Here is a 15,216-nt window from a genome sequence, read left to right as displayed (position 1 = left end):
TCTGTATTTGTATAATTAAAAGTGTATAGGACGAAAATATATGTATTTGTATTTGTATATACACTTTTCTCTCGCTTTATACAAACACAAATGCATTTTATACCGAAATGTATATAATGGCTAATTGTATACCGAATCAGATGGCAAAAAAAGGAAATGTTTGCTGCGAATTACAAATAAAATAAACTATGGCTATAGCATTTAATTTGAATTAATAGTTTGTTATTTCCTACAATTTTTCCATCATTTTTTAATGAATTGAACTGGGTTGAAATGAGTTAACAAATGGGCCAGTTATTCTTGGATGGATTGGGCTTGATTTTGTGTTTGTCTTCTTAACTTTTCTTTTTTTTTTGGTTAAATTGATTAACAAATAATGCATTCTTTTGTTATAATACATATTAAGATCTAAATGTGAAATGTCAGTATGCGTATATAATAATAACTCACTATAGAAAACATGAAATTTTTAGACAAACACTACCGCAAATCACCATAACGAGGTTAAACTGTATTACACATAATTGTGTTTTTTTTTTTCCTCACAACGATGTTTGATCTTAGCATTGAGACCGACTAAATTCAAATTTCCTTTATAGGATCATTTCTGTTAGCGGACACATTAATGTTACCTTTCACATGTAGAATAATTAAATTGGTATTTTAAACATGAAAAGGGAAATCGAAAATTATATTTACCCGCTTTCAAAGGGAACCTTTATTCTTGCAAAGAATATTTAGAATCTTGATCCATTATGGGACATCGGAATAGAATTCTATAAATACAACATCAACTTTTACATAATAAATATGCTTCGTCTTTATAACTCATCCGTTTAAGCCTTACACTTGTTTGTCAAATTTTTCAACCATACAAAATTTCAAATTCATAATCTTGAAAAATATGCTTCCTGATAAGAAAGCTCCCTAGAGAAGAACAAATTCCCAAATGAAAGAACATAAAAATTAAACTCAATGGTCATGGAATTTAGAATTCTAGTGAGTCCCAGGGCGGGGTATACCAAAAATATTTTGAAGTGTAAAGTAAAGGCGAGTTCCATAGGGCATATGCCCTGCCATAAAAATGTATGCTTCGAGCGTTAATTTTGATTGTTATTATTTCAAAAGTATTTTTTTCTATAAATTATATTTTTTTATTATTGGTGTAATGATAATGTCATTTTGTGTATTATGAGTATCTTCTTTAATGCACTTTTTCAACCTATGTATAAATACCACTTGCATTTAGTTATACACTCTATTCAGTATTAAGGTATGTATAATTTATAGATAGAAATTCATGATATTAGTAATGCAACGAGTTATAAAGCATGCATTAGCATGGTTAAAGACACAAGTGTCCCTCAAAACCTTTTACATACTTTCCACCATATTTGCGGAGGTATTTTTGTAAATAAAAAAATTAGAATGATTGAACACATTATTTTGATAGAGATAAGCATTAAAAACACCCCTCAACTTTGCGCGAATTATTGGTATCATCCCTGAACAATTGATAGCTTAAAAACACCCCTATACTTGGCGAGCTAAGCTTAACTACACTCTCCCATTTCATACACAATAATGTGTCATTCACGCGCTACACGTGAAAATTTTAAACTAATGTAGCTTATATATATAATTCTGGTATTTCTTTAATTAAAAAAATTAACATAAAATAAATTTTAAAAAGAGGGGTTTTGTCTCCAATCTCTTCCCAACCAAAAATTTTCAACCTATCTCCCCTCTCTTCCTACCAAAAGCTTTCTCCAATCTCACAACATAACCCTTTGATTTCCATGGAAATCAAAGGGTTTTAAGCTTAAAACATTGATTAAAGTATTGGTAAGGATCTGCTTTTCTTTATTTTGTTAGGGTTTTGTTCGCGTTAGTCTTAAGGATTAAATTTCAATTTGAAATTTTCTAGGGCTTCATTTGCTGCCATATTTTGGCTCATCTTAAATCTTGTTTTGAGGTTAGTTTTAATGGAGGAGAAGTTAAATAGGAAGAAAAAGGGTATTATAGTAGCTGCTGGTAATTAAAAATTGAATGAAAAAATAAATAAATAAAAATTCTGATGTGTCGTTTTTGTAACTTTTCACCCGTTTAAAGAGAGTGTAATCACTTGTTGTATCATGTAGCCCGGGAGGGGTGTATTTAAGCTTAGTTCGTCAAGTATAGGGTGTTTTTAAGTCGATCAATAGTTCAGGGATGAAACCAATAATCCGCGCCAAGTTCGTGGGTGCTTTAATACTTCTCTCTTTTTGATATACCAAAACAAACATTGCATAAGAAATAATATTAGCATAACCAATATAAACATAACTAATATATCATATTCACATGCTATCTTATACACCCCACATAACGATCCTATATGTTTTGTGGATAATATCTCTAGTAGGTTTTTCACACAATTAAAACCTTTTTAAGGACAACTTCCAAGCATTTTCTCACCACATTCTTTCCACGACATTAATTTTGCTACATCGAAAAGAAAAAATATGAGTGTGAAAGGCAAGTTGACTGCTTCAGTAGAAGTGAAGTGTGATGGACATTTGATTTATGATCTTTTCCACTCTAATACTCATCATGTACCCAACATTAGTCCTAGGAACGTCAATCATTTTGAAATTCATCAAGGTGGAATCATAAAAGTTGGTTCGATAGTAAGCTGGAAATATTACGTTGGTAACACACCTTTCTTCACTCTCTCTCATATTGTATGTATGTATGTATGAAAATAAGTGCATGTTTTTTCACTTATATGTATGTTTAGTCTTTTTCAAAAGTAATAAAATAGTTTTTTTAAGAAAAAGTTTTTTGACGGTGTTTGATTACCACAAAATATTTTGCATCAAAAAAAAGAAGGGAAAAATGATAAATATGCCCCAAACTATTATAAATGGTATGCAAATTCCCTCCATTATACTTTTGGGACATTAGTTGCCCCTGCCATCCAAAAACTAGAGCATATATACCCTTTATACTAATGGAAATACACGTGTCATAATCTTATTTTCCGATTCGACATTTATTAAATATCGGATTGAGGGATAAGATTGTGACACGTGTCCCTATTTAGTCTTCCGTTAGAGTGAATGACATATATGCTCTAGTTTTTGGACGGCATGGGCACCAATATCCCAAAAGTATGACGGAGGACATCTGCATACCATATACGATAGTTCGAGGGTATATTTATCATTTTTTCCAAAAAAGAAAAATAACTCCTTCCACATGCATGTGGGGCATGAGTTGTTTTTTAACAAGTTATTAAATATTTGGTAATAAAAAATGAACATCATATAATTTTTGGAGAAAATTAGGAAAAACAAAATAGACAAGATGAAGGTATAATTATTTTCTGAATGCTTTATTTTTTATTGGGAAAAAGGACAAATATACCCCCAAATTAACGTAAATGATATACAGATACCCTCCATCATATTTTTGGGGCATTGGTACCTCTACTGTTCAAAAACTAGAACATATATACTCTTCACTCTAACGGAAGACTAAATATGGACACGTGGCACAATCTTATTCGTCGATCTGATATTTAATAAATGTTGGGTCGATGGATAAGATTATGACACGTGTATGTCCGTTAGTATAAAGGGTATTTATGTTCTAGTTTTTGGACGACAGGGGCATCAATATCCCAAAAGTATGACACAATATATCTGCATACCATTTACGATAGTTCAAGGGTATATTTGTCCCTTTTCCCCATTTTTTTTATTAATGAGGAATTGGACAGGTGAATTAAGAGCTAACAACTCTTCTATTTTCTTATTCTAATGATTATAGATGGAAAATTGAAGATTCTTAAGGAAGTTATTGAAGCGGTCGATAATAAGAAAAAATCAATTACCTGGAAAGTGATTGAAGGAGATCTGTTGGAGTTATACAACTCCTTTACTATCATCTCATCTTTTGAACCTCAGTGGACTACATGTATGTTAGCATATGAGAAGAAAACCGCAGCCACCCCAGACCCTCTCGCTTTCTTGGGTTATTTCATTGAATTGACTAAAGATATCGAGGGTCACTTTCTCAAAAAATAAAAAAATTGATGTTCAATTACCCTATAAAAATATGTGTGATGAAAATTTACAATATTGACTAGTTCTAGCTAGCATATGAAATCATTCAATAAATAATATTGTGTTTGAAAAACACGTTACATAAGTTACTCGATAGCTATGAGCTATCTTTCTATGGATGTATTTCTAATGGTTGCTATATGTAGTTAAGATATAATGAATGTTGCCAAGTTACTGGTTATTTTCCTTCCTTATCAATTTTATAATGTTTTTTTACTCGGTGTTTTGTGTTCATACTAAAGTTTTTGATAAAATTTGGATCGGACTGTTTGAGAGAGACGCTCTCAACTTTAGAGTTCTGTATAAATAATATTGGAAAAACTACATAATTATACACTTCACTACCATATTTACTATTATTACATTTTCTTTCAAAATATTACGTATGTTACTACTAATTAAGAGTTTTCCACCATATATTGAGGAAGATATACTTAGATATATGTATTTTTTCTACCAGATAATTAAAATAGGGAGAGAGGCGAGTGAGATGATGTATCCAAGATACATGTGAATCACACTAGATACATTATCTGTATGTATGTGGCGTGGATCACATGTATATGAGTTACCATATACATGCGAGAGTGGCAAGCGAAATGGAAAAGAGGCGACCGAGATTTGTTATGTATCCTAGATACATGCGAATCTACTTGACTACAATGTATCTAGAACAAATTCGACCCCATGTATACTGAAATATATGTATATCTGAATGTAATTGGATGTATCCGGACGCACAAAAATATGATAAAATACAAAATATTGTAAACTAGAGTATATCTAAATAATTAGATCATAAACTAGTGGAATTTATGTAAGTTCCCCAATAGTATTTACTTGAGGTATTTCCTATAATATATGTCCACTTTTTAAGACAAATAATATTTAGAACTTAGATAATACTTAAATAAAGAAATATTATTCACCTTGATATACTTTTCTTATACTTAGCAACTTTATAAACATAATTTAGTAAGCTTAATTTAGTGCATTATATTGTTTTAAAATTTTGAGTTGCTTTTTCTATTTTGTTTTTGTTTTTTTTTCATTACCACACTATGATTTATTTACAAAAAATAGTAACGTCATGTACCTAGAAATCCTATAACCGCAAGTGTGTGGTGAGAAAATCGAACCAATATTATAATTGATGTAGAAATACAAAAGTTATATAGAGTTTGTAAATTAGTTGAATAATGTAGAAGTAAAAAAAAATCACGTATTTTTTAAAATTAACAGCTTCTTTGGATAATTATTGTTATTACGTATTATTTCAAAATATATTATATTTATATGATATAATATTGAATTGTACTATATTGTTTGAATGAATCTATTGTTAGAATAGATGGTATAATTTTCCGATGTTACATCACAAATCTGAGGGTCTGGCGCCGACTGAAAAATGATTTCTCCATAAGATTAGAAAATTAAAGTCATTTTTCGATTAACTTAAGAAAATGGGTTCTCTTAAAAAATTAATATTCTAAATATTTTGATTAACTAAATATTGAATTAAATAAAATCAATATATTTCTTGCATACCTTACACAACCCTAAATCAATACTCATAAGGAATCTCCATTAGTCCCCGCATTACCATTAGGGAAACAAAAAAAGAAAAAAAGAAGATGCAAAAAAGAATGAGAATATCATATTAATACATATTTGTTGTAGTTATAATTGCATTCATAGCTGGAGGCTCACATACATAATATATATCTTTCAAACAATATTATTTATTTCAGAGGATAGCTAGAACTAGCCAATATTATCAATTATCAGCAACACACACTATATATATATTATTGTTATTGTTAGTATTTTATTTCATGAGAAGGTGATCCTGTACATGTTTGGTCACCTCTATGAAAGCACTTAAGAGAGCGAGGGGTTCTGGAGTATCTTCATTCTTCTTCTCGTAGATAAGTGTTGTTGTAGTCCATTCATGTTCATTGGATGTGATAATAGTGAAGGAATTATACAATTCTAACACATCTCCTCCGATCACTTTCCAGGTGATTGACTTCTCATGATGATCGATAGCTTCAATCACTTCCTTAAGCAACTTTTCTTTTCCATCTATAATCATTAAAATAAAATAAAAAAAATGTTACCACAAACTCAAACGTTTAATTCCTTATAAAGGATCTAAATATCCACAAAATAATACCATCATCTTATTTATTTTGTTTTCCCTCATTTTTCATTTTCCTAAGATCTATCTTAGGCTTGAGAAGCTTGGACTGATCATAGGGTTCTTTAATTAATGGAAATTTTTAGTGCTAATAATTAATAATATTTAAGTTTTAGTTAGAGAGAGTAAAATAAAGTAAAAAATTAAAATATTTTAATTAAAGAAATAACTTTCACCCACAAGTGAAATAAATTACTTTCAAATATGATACAAAACATTTTACTTGGAATATATTTATGGTAATTAATCAAACAACGTCAAATAACTTTTTCACGAAAAATAATTTTCTTGAAAAATGATTTCCATTATACGAAATACATCTATATAGAAAATTGATGAAAGCAAATCATGCATAATGTGAGAGAGAGAGAGTGTGTGAGAGATTGAAAGCGTAAAAGTTATGTTACCTTCAACATATTTCCAGCTAACAACTGCATCAACTTTAAAGATTTCACCTTCGTGAATCTCAACATGGTTGACCAATGGACTTATGTTGCGTATATGATAAGTGTTGGTATGATACATATCATGAATCGAGTGTCCTTCACACTTTACCTCTACTGAAGTAACCAACTTGCCCTTCAAACCCATATTTCTTTTTGGTAGGTATAGCAATTAGAGATGTGAAAAGAAAGTGGTGATAAAATATTTGGATCTTATAGTCTTTATATAGATTTAAATTAGTTGTTAAAAGCTACCTAGTTTGAAATTAAGTAACCAATCCTTGCTTCTTAGATATGTGTAAATAAGAATAAATTTGAAAAATTAAAATAAAATATCTTATTTCCTTTTTTTACTTTTACTTGTCACGATTTGACTTGACACATCCATTAAAAAAAATTAATGATATATATATATATATATATTACCAAACTATCTCCTATTAAATGATATCTTAAAAAATGATTTGGATAATAAATATTTAACGCTGAGAATAAACATAAAAAAATTATTGTCTTTACTTGATATATCAAAAGTGACAAATAAAAATGAAAATTTATTTTAAAAATAAATTACAAGTAAAAATGAACGGAGAATACTAATTATATAATAACACCAAATTAATAAGGACGGGAAGGATATAAAATATAATTTTTCAATAATACACTACCAAACTTTGGAAAGAGTGAGATTTGATTGGATAGGTGGTGCAATAAATGCTTAACCTTTTTTTAGGCATTTTAGGAAATCCTATCATATAGATCCATATATGCTTAAATAAGAGTTAAGAGTGGCTCAATTGAGATTTAAGTTGGTGGCTTAAAATTAACTTTCATTAAATAAGGCTTTAATAAATACTCCCCCGTCCCCTGTCCCATACTAAAAATAATTGTCATATATTATTTGTGCATTTTATTAAATTAAGAAAGTATTACTTACGCTCTCTATTTAATATAGTTGTCCATTATATAAAAAAAATGTCCAATAATATTTTTTCAATTTAGAAAATCAAGAGATAATTTACCTTTTATTTCTATTTAATCCTTAATATTAAATATTATTTATTATCTAACACATTTTTCAAATTATTAAATTTAATAAAGTCAAAGGATAGTATAGTAATATTACGGGATAAAGGTCTGAAAAATACCCCAACTTAGTCGAATTTGCTATTGCGATACTAAACTTTCATGAGGACCTATTACCTCCCAAGACTATTTAATTTTCACCTCTACTTGTCCCATGAAGAAACTTTCAAAATTACAAGGAAAAACTTATTAAATTTTAAGTTATTAAATAATTCAGAGTAGGAGCGGATCTAAAAGGTAGAAAAGACCTAAATAGGGACGGCTCAATAACTTTGTTGGCCTTAAATTTTCTTTAAAAATTGTAATAACTTTTTTCGATACATTGATAGTATAGTCAAATGTAATTTAATCACTCTTTAAATATTGATAATCTAAATTAAGATTTTATCCAACGTTAATTTTAAAAACTTTTTCGTAGGTTGATGCTACTAGAAACATTATTTTATAAAAACAATATAATCATTTAGAGAAGAATTAAGTCTTTCACTAATCAAACTCATCCTTTCGAGTTGTCATATTTAAATTCTATACTAATAATAATATACTTAAAAGACCAATATATACCTATGAAATAAATAAAATAATAAAAATGTGATTCAAGAAAGTGAATTATTTTTTGAAACTCCAATATATTTATTACAATTATTTTAATGCATGATATAATTTTTGCAAATATATTTTTAGATATTATATTATAATCAAATTTTAAACTCTTAAGAGATATAAAAAAAAAAGAGAGAGAAAAATAAAAATATAAGTATACACAGTGAGAAAAGATGAACAAGAAAAAAAAGGAGATTTTGGGCTCTCTCGGAGAAAACTTGAAAGGAAACAATATATAAAGAAAAGTATAGTTTTTTTATTTTATTTTTTACTCGGTATTTTGTATTCATATTAAAGCTTTAATTAAATTTGAAGCGTACATTACGCAGTTCGATTGAGGGTGGCATTTCCAAATTTTAGAGTTCCGTATAAATAATATTGGAAAAACTGCATAATTACATACACTTTACTACCATATTTACTATTGTTACATTTTCTTTCAAAATATTGTGTATGCTATCACTAATTAAGAGTTTTCAACCATATATTGAGGAAGATAGACTTAGATACATGTATTCTTGCTACCAGATAACTAAAATAGGGAGAGAGGCGAGCGACGTGATGTATCCCAGATACATGTGAATCACACTTGATACATGTATTTGTATGTATGTGGTGTGATACACATGTATTTAAGTTACCAGATACATGCGAGAGTGGCGAGCGAGATTTGTTATGTATCTCAGATACATGTGAATCCACTTGGCCAATGTATCTAGAACAAATTTGACTCCATGTATCCTGAGATACATGTATATCTGGACATATCTGAATGTATCTGGACACACAAAAATATAATAAAATACGTAATATTGCAAACTAAAATGTATCTAAATAATTAGATTCTAAACTAGTGAAATTTCTGTACCTTTCCCAATAATATTTACTTTAGGTATTTCCTATAATATATGTCCACTGTTTTGATGCGTTAAGACAAATAATATTTAGAATTTAGATATACTTAAATAAAGAAATATTATTCACCTTGATATAGTTTTCTTATACTTAGCAGCTTTATATACATAAATTTAGTAAAAACTTAGTTACTGCATTATATTGTTTATTTTCAAAAAATAGTAACGTCTAACATGTACCTAGATAGAAATCATACCGTAAGTGTATGGAGGAAAAATCGAACCAATATCATAAATTGATATAGAAACACAAAAAATATATAGAGTTTTTAAATTAGTTGAATAATGTATTTTCTATAGAAATAAAAATAATCATGTGTTTTAGAAATTAACAGCTTGTTTGGATGGTTATTGTTACTACATATTGTTTAATAATATATTATATTTATACTGAATTGTACTATATAATTTGAATAGATTGTATAATTTTTCGATCGTTACCTATACACAAATATGAGGATCTCGCGCCCGATTGAAAAATGATTTCTCCATAAGATTAGAAAATTAAAGTCATTTTTCGATTAACTTAAGAAAAACGGGTTCTTTTAAAAAAATTAATATCCTAAACATGATTTTGATTAAATATATATTTTAAAAAATCAATAATTTTTTTCCATACCTTATACAACCTAAATCAACACTCATAAGGAATCTCCGTTAGACCATGTATTACCATTAATTACAGAAACAAAAAATAAAAGAGTCGGAAAAGAATGAGAATATCATACTAATAATTAATATTTATTAAGTTATGAATGCATTTATAGAAGTAGGCACACATACATAATATATATTCGTCAAACATAACATTATTTATTTTACAGGGTAGTTAAAACTAGCCAATACTATAAAATAGTCATCATACAAGCAGCAACATAATAAATTTTTTATTTCAGAAGATGATCCTCTAAATGTTTGATCACATCTAGAAAAACACCCAAGAGAGCGAGGGGCTCTGGAGTATCTTCATTTTTCTTCTCATAGACAAGTGTTGATGTAGTCCATTCGTGTTCATTGGATGTGATAATAGTGAATGAATTGTACAACTCTAACACATCTCCTCCAATTACTTTCCAAGTTATCGACTTCTCGTGATGATCTATGGCTTCAATCACTTCCTTAAGAAGCTTTTCTTTCCCATCTATAATCATTAATACAATAGATGATATTACTCATTTAAATGTTTAATTCCTCATAAGAGATCTAAATATTCACAAAATAATATGAAATATATACCTATATAAATAATTGATACAAGCAAATCATAGTGAGAGATAGAGAGAAAGTAAAAAAATGTGTACCTTCGATATATTTCCAGCTAACAACCTCACCAACTTTTAGTATTTCACCTTCATGAATTTCAAAATGATTAATCAATGGACTTATGTTGCGTATATGATGAGTATTGGTGTGAAACATATCATGAACCGAGTGTCCTCCACACTTCACCTCCTGTGAAGCAATTAACTTTCCCTTCAAACCCATATTTCTTCTACTGTATAGCAGTAAGATGTGAAAAGAAAGTGGTGAGGAAATGTTCAGACCTTAAAGTCTTTATATAGATATTAGTTAGACTTGGAAACTAGTTAATTGGTATAAATACTATACACCACATATATGTATCAAATATTATTAGTGGGAATCGAAAATTAATGTTAATTCATGTTGTGTAAAATTAAATTTTAGTTAGTTATAAATTTGAATTTCAGAATTTTACGTAGCCATGCTAATTAAACAATTTGATGAAAATGCTTTTATAACTATTCATTTTTTAAGATTGAAGTTTACAATTTACAAATAGTTGGTTCTTAATTGAAGGATCAGAAAATTAAAAATATTATTTTTTATTATTTTTATTAAATTACACTAAATATATAATTATTGTGTTGTTATTAATTGGAAAAACTACATAAAATAGACCTAGTTGTGAAACTATTTAGGAAAAATTATGTGGTTAAGCAAACTTATACTACTTAATTCGTCACCATAGCTACAATTTGCTATAATTACCACTCACGACTAACATTAACTGTTAATTACGTGGGATGGGTTCGAGTTTGTATAATTAGTCATGTTTGTATAATTCACCACGTTTGTATAATTCGCTACTAACAAGTCTTCGTTTGATTTGTATTTGTATATGACGGTGATTCCCTTTGGTTTTACAGTTTTATCACCATTTACATTCAATCTTTTTGTACAACTTTTTTAAGTTTGTATAAACGTGTAGTTTCGGATTTTGTATAATATCATTTATTAATGTAATTTGTATAACTGTTTAAAGTTCAGATGTTTATGTTTGTATAAATTCGTTATATCGAGTTTTATCATATTTGTATAATTTCGAAATTTGTATTACTCAATTATATAAATACACGTGAATTGTATAAACGTATCCGCAAATTATATACAAACGAGATGCGAATTATACAAATTATTGCCCTCTCTCGCTCGCCTCTTTCCTCCCTTTCCCAATCTCGCTCGCCTCTCTCCTTCCTCTCCCATTCTCACTCACCTCTCTCCTCTCCTAACATGTAGTTGTGAATCATAATTAGCAAACTATAGCTATAAAACCTAACTAAGTTATTTTGAGTGGTTATATACGAAAATTCCCCTTTTAACCCAAATTGGACCTAATTAACCCAAACTATTTATCATTAATGGACCTATCGCCCAAATTATTACCCACTTACCCCACTTTCTACTTTAATATGATATAATATACACATATCAAATATCTTTGAAAATATATTTAGAATACCTATTTAATGTATTAATATGAAATTGAAATTGAGAAATGCTTCTTAAATATGTGTAGATAAGGATAAATTATAAAATAAATAAATAACTATCTTCCTGATTATATAAATATCATTTTATTTTGAAGCAACAAAAAAATATAATAACACCAAATAATATGAAGGGGAGGGATTATAATAAATATGGAGAAGGGTCTAAAATGCCCCTCAAGTATTTGAATTAGTACAAAACTACCCTCCATCCACCTATCGGCCGTAAAATACCCCTGACGTCCACCTTTCGATTCAAAAATACCCTCGATGTTAATTCTTTGACTCATATTTGCGCTTATTTTTAATAGCTCCTTTAAAGTAAAATTATTAAATATTTATTTATTATATTGCTTTATGTGATTGGTCCAAATTTAAACCCTTCTCAAATAAATAATAAAAATGATACTTAAAAAAATTATTTTTTCTATAAAAACCACTTATGATTCATATTTTGACCCAATACACTGAAAATAATATTGAAAAAATAATTAATTTCATGATATCTTCCTATTGACCTATTTTAAATCAACCCCAATTTATTATAACGTATCCTAACTCATAAATGGAGATCCAACTAAAATCCACACTTACCCTAACTGATTGTCCATCTAAAAAAAATATTATTTTCATTAATATAAAAAAATTTCTCAACTATCCAAATGTCTTGTTCATTTTCTCTTTTATTCCTTTTTTTAGTCTCTTATTCTTAATTAGGATATCTAGGACTCAAACTTGAAATGAACTCACATATTTATATTTTTTTAATTAGTACTCCCTCTGTCCCAATTTATGTGACACATTTCGGATATCGAGATTCAAACATAGATCTTTGACCGTAAATTTTTCCTATATCTTTTAAATATTTTGTATTATCAATTATTGAGACTTATAGTACTTTTTATGTAGTTTACAAATATATAAATTTCATTTTTAAAAATTTGAAAATTTCATGAGCAAATTCTCGGTCAAACTTAAATTGTTTGACTCTCGAAAAGCGAAATGCGTCACTTAAATTGGGACAGAGGGAGTATTAATTACATGATGGGATGCGGGTGGGGATAAGAGAAATGATTATTTTAATTATTTTATTTTTAATTTTGGTTGCACACAAAAGAAAAATATAATATTTGTACATATTTGCTCAATTAAGTCATTTTTTATTGAACTAATTATTTCTATATGAATGCATCATTATTTTCTCCTTTTTTTCTCTCTTGTTTGTCATAATTTTTTTTAAAAAAAACTAAAATGGTGGACAAGATCAAAATAGAATTTATTTTGGAAGAGATAGGAAGTGAAGGGCCGGGGAGGGAGGAGTGTAGAGAGTAGATGTCTAACCTTTTATAATTTTAAATTTGTTATGAAATTCAAATTTAAGTCAATATTACCCTCCATTCACCTATTAGGTATGATCTGTTAGACATAAGAGTGTTTTTGAGCCGAAAGGTGGACGTCAGGGGTATTTTAGGGCCGTTAGGTGGATGAAAGGTAATTTTTGTACCAATTCAAATACTTGAAGGGCATTTTAGACCCTTCTCCGTAATAAATAAATAATAATGTCACATGCATAAATTTATTTCTCAATAAATACGCTGCTAAACTTTGAAAATTGAGATTTGATAGTTTGTGAAATAAATGCTTAACCTAGTTTAGGGTTAGGCATTTTAAGAAAATCATATCCTATGCTAACCATAGGTTTGGTAGGAGCCTTATTCTAGAAACGTGTCATTCAATCTTTGAAAATGCTGTTATGCCTCCTAATTTTAACACCACATATCTTTATCTTATTCCTAAAATTCCTAATGCAAATCATCTTAAGAACTTTAGGCCTATCGGTTTGTGCAACACTATCTATAAAATTATTACAAAAACTATTGCAAATCGTATGAAACCCATTTTAGAGGCTCTCATTGGCCCTTGCCAAAGAAGTTTCCTTAAAGGTAGGAGGCCGTTGGATAATGCTATTATCATTCGATCAGGAAGTAATTCAGTACCTTAAGAACTCCAAGAGGAAAGGGATAAGTTAGAATGATCTTTTATCCATGAAACCCTTAAGTTCTTCAAATTTCCTAATAACATTAGGTCTCTCATTATGAGTTGCATCTCTACCAATACCATCTCCATTCTTGTTAATGGGTCAAGAACTGAGTTTTTTTGTCCCTCTAGGGGTATCCGTCAAGGCCACCCGATGTCCCCTTATATTTTCATCCTTTGTATGGAAATGTTGTCTGTACACATTAACCACCAAGTCAAATTGGGTCTGGAAACCTATCAAAATGTTGTCTTTTTTATGCTGACGACCTTACTCTTATGTCTAGAGCTCAGCATAAAAGTGTTGACATCATTAAAAGATTTTGTTATCTTTCTGGACAGTCCATTAATCACTCTAAATCGAAAATCATTTTTTGCCAATACATGCCAAATTCTACTCTTAAAGCCATAGACAAATCTCAACATGACTTCCTTTGGGGGTCGACTTCTATTAAGAAAAAACTCCACTACCTCAGTTGGGACATTGTCGCTAAACAAATGAAGTGATGCTTTTGATGGAACCTCCACCATGGGCTGAGGACTGCTTAAACAATGACTCTTTTGGAGGATATACTACTAGAAAAAAAATATACTCCCTCTGTCCCTAATTACTTGTCGTCCATTTTAACAAATCAAGAAAGAACAATTTATTTTTTACCTATTACACCCTTAATTAAATGACTAATTACTTTGAAAAATGCATAACTTTTCATCCAATTCATAATTAATAGGGGTAAAATGATAAACTCACTATGTCATTAATTGATTTCTTAATAAGTGTATCAATTCAAAAGTAGACAAGTAATTAGGGACAGAGGGAAGTATTGAGTATGTCTAGCCACAACAAATTTTGTACTGTAATTATCTAGCAAAACTTGGTAACCTTAGTATTTTAAATTCCAGTCTAGCTGAGGATGAGGATGAACTATTGAATATGTCTCACCCATCTGCATCTCTAGAAGCCACTATTATGCATGATCATGTTGAAGCAGAGGGGGGAAATAACCCCTATGAAATGTTGATCTAGTTGTGTTATAA

At 29.0% G+C, this 15,216-nt stretch overlaps 3 protein-coding genes across 3 annotated transcripts; 1 reads left to right on the top strand and 2 right to left on the bottom strand.

Moving 5' to 3' along the window:
• The first annotated feature begins 2,438 nt into the window (after nt 1–2,438).
• Nucleotides 2,439–4,298, top strand: LOC125857235 (kirola-like). Its single transcript, XM_049536931.1, has 2 exons — nt 2,439–2,691; nt 3,814–4,298. Exons 1-2 carry the CDS (start codon nt 2,505–2,507, stop codon nt 4,068–4,070), a joined length of 444 nt encoding a protein of 147 aa, XP_049392888.1. The 5' UTR covers nt 2,439–2,504; the 3' UTR covers nt 4,071–4,298.
• A 1,634-nt stretch (nt 4,299–5,932) lies between these two features.
• LOC125857245 (kirola-like) lies at nt 5,933–6,931 on the bottom strand. The gene is made up of 2 exons (XM_049536945.1): nt 6,717–6,931; nt 5,933–6,194 (listed from the first exon to the last, which is right to left on the bottom strand). Exons 1-2 carry the CDS (start codon nt 6,898–6,900, stop codon nt 5,938–5,940), a joined length of 441 nt encoding a protein of 146 aa, XP_049392902.1. The 5' UTR covers nt 6,901–6,931; the 3' UTR covers nt 5,933–5,937.
• A 3,155-nt stretch (nt 6,932–10,086) lies between these two features.
• Nucleotides 10,087–10,895, bottom strand: LOC125857247 (kirola-like). The gene is made up of 2 exons (XM_049536946.1): nt 10,657–10,895; nt 10,087–10,496 (listed from the first exon to the last, which is right to left on the bottom strand). The coding sequence occupies exons 1-2, from the start codon at nt 10,838–10,840 to the stop codon at nt 10,243–10,245; spliced, it is 438 nt and encodes a 145-aa protein (XP_049392903.1). The 5' UTR covers nt 10,841–10,895; the 3' UTR covers nt 10,087–10,242.
• Between the last annotated feature and the right edge of the window lie 4,321 nt (nt 10,896–15,216).

The sequence above is a fragment of the Solanum stenotomum genome, chromosome 2 (genome assembly GCF_019186545.1).
Source record: "Solanum stenotomum isolate F172 chromosome 2, ASM1918654v1, whole genome shotgun sequence".
NCBI classification, from domain to species: domain Eukaryota; kingdom Viridiplantae; phylum Streptophyta; class Magnoliopsida; order Solanales; family Solanaceae; genus Solanum; species Solanum stenotomum.
The sequence above is the reverse complement of the archived record's forward strand: the minus strand, read 5'-3'. Positions and strand labels throughout refer to the sequence as shown.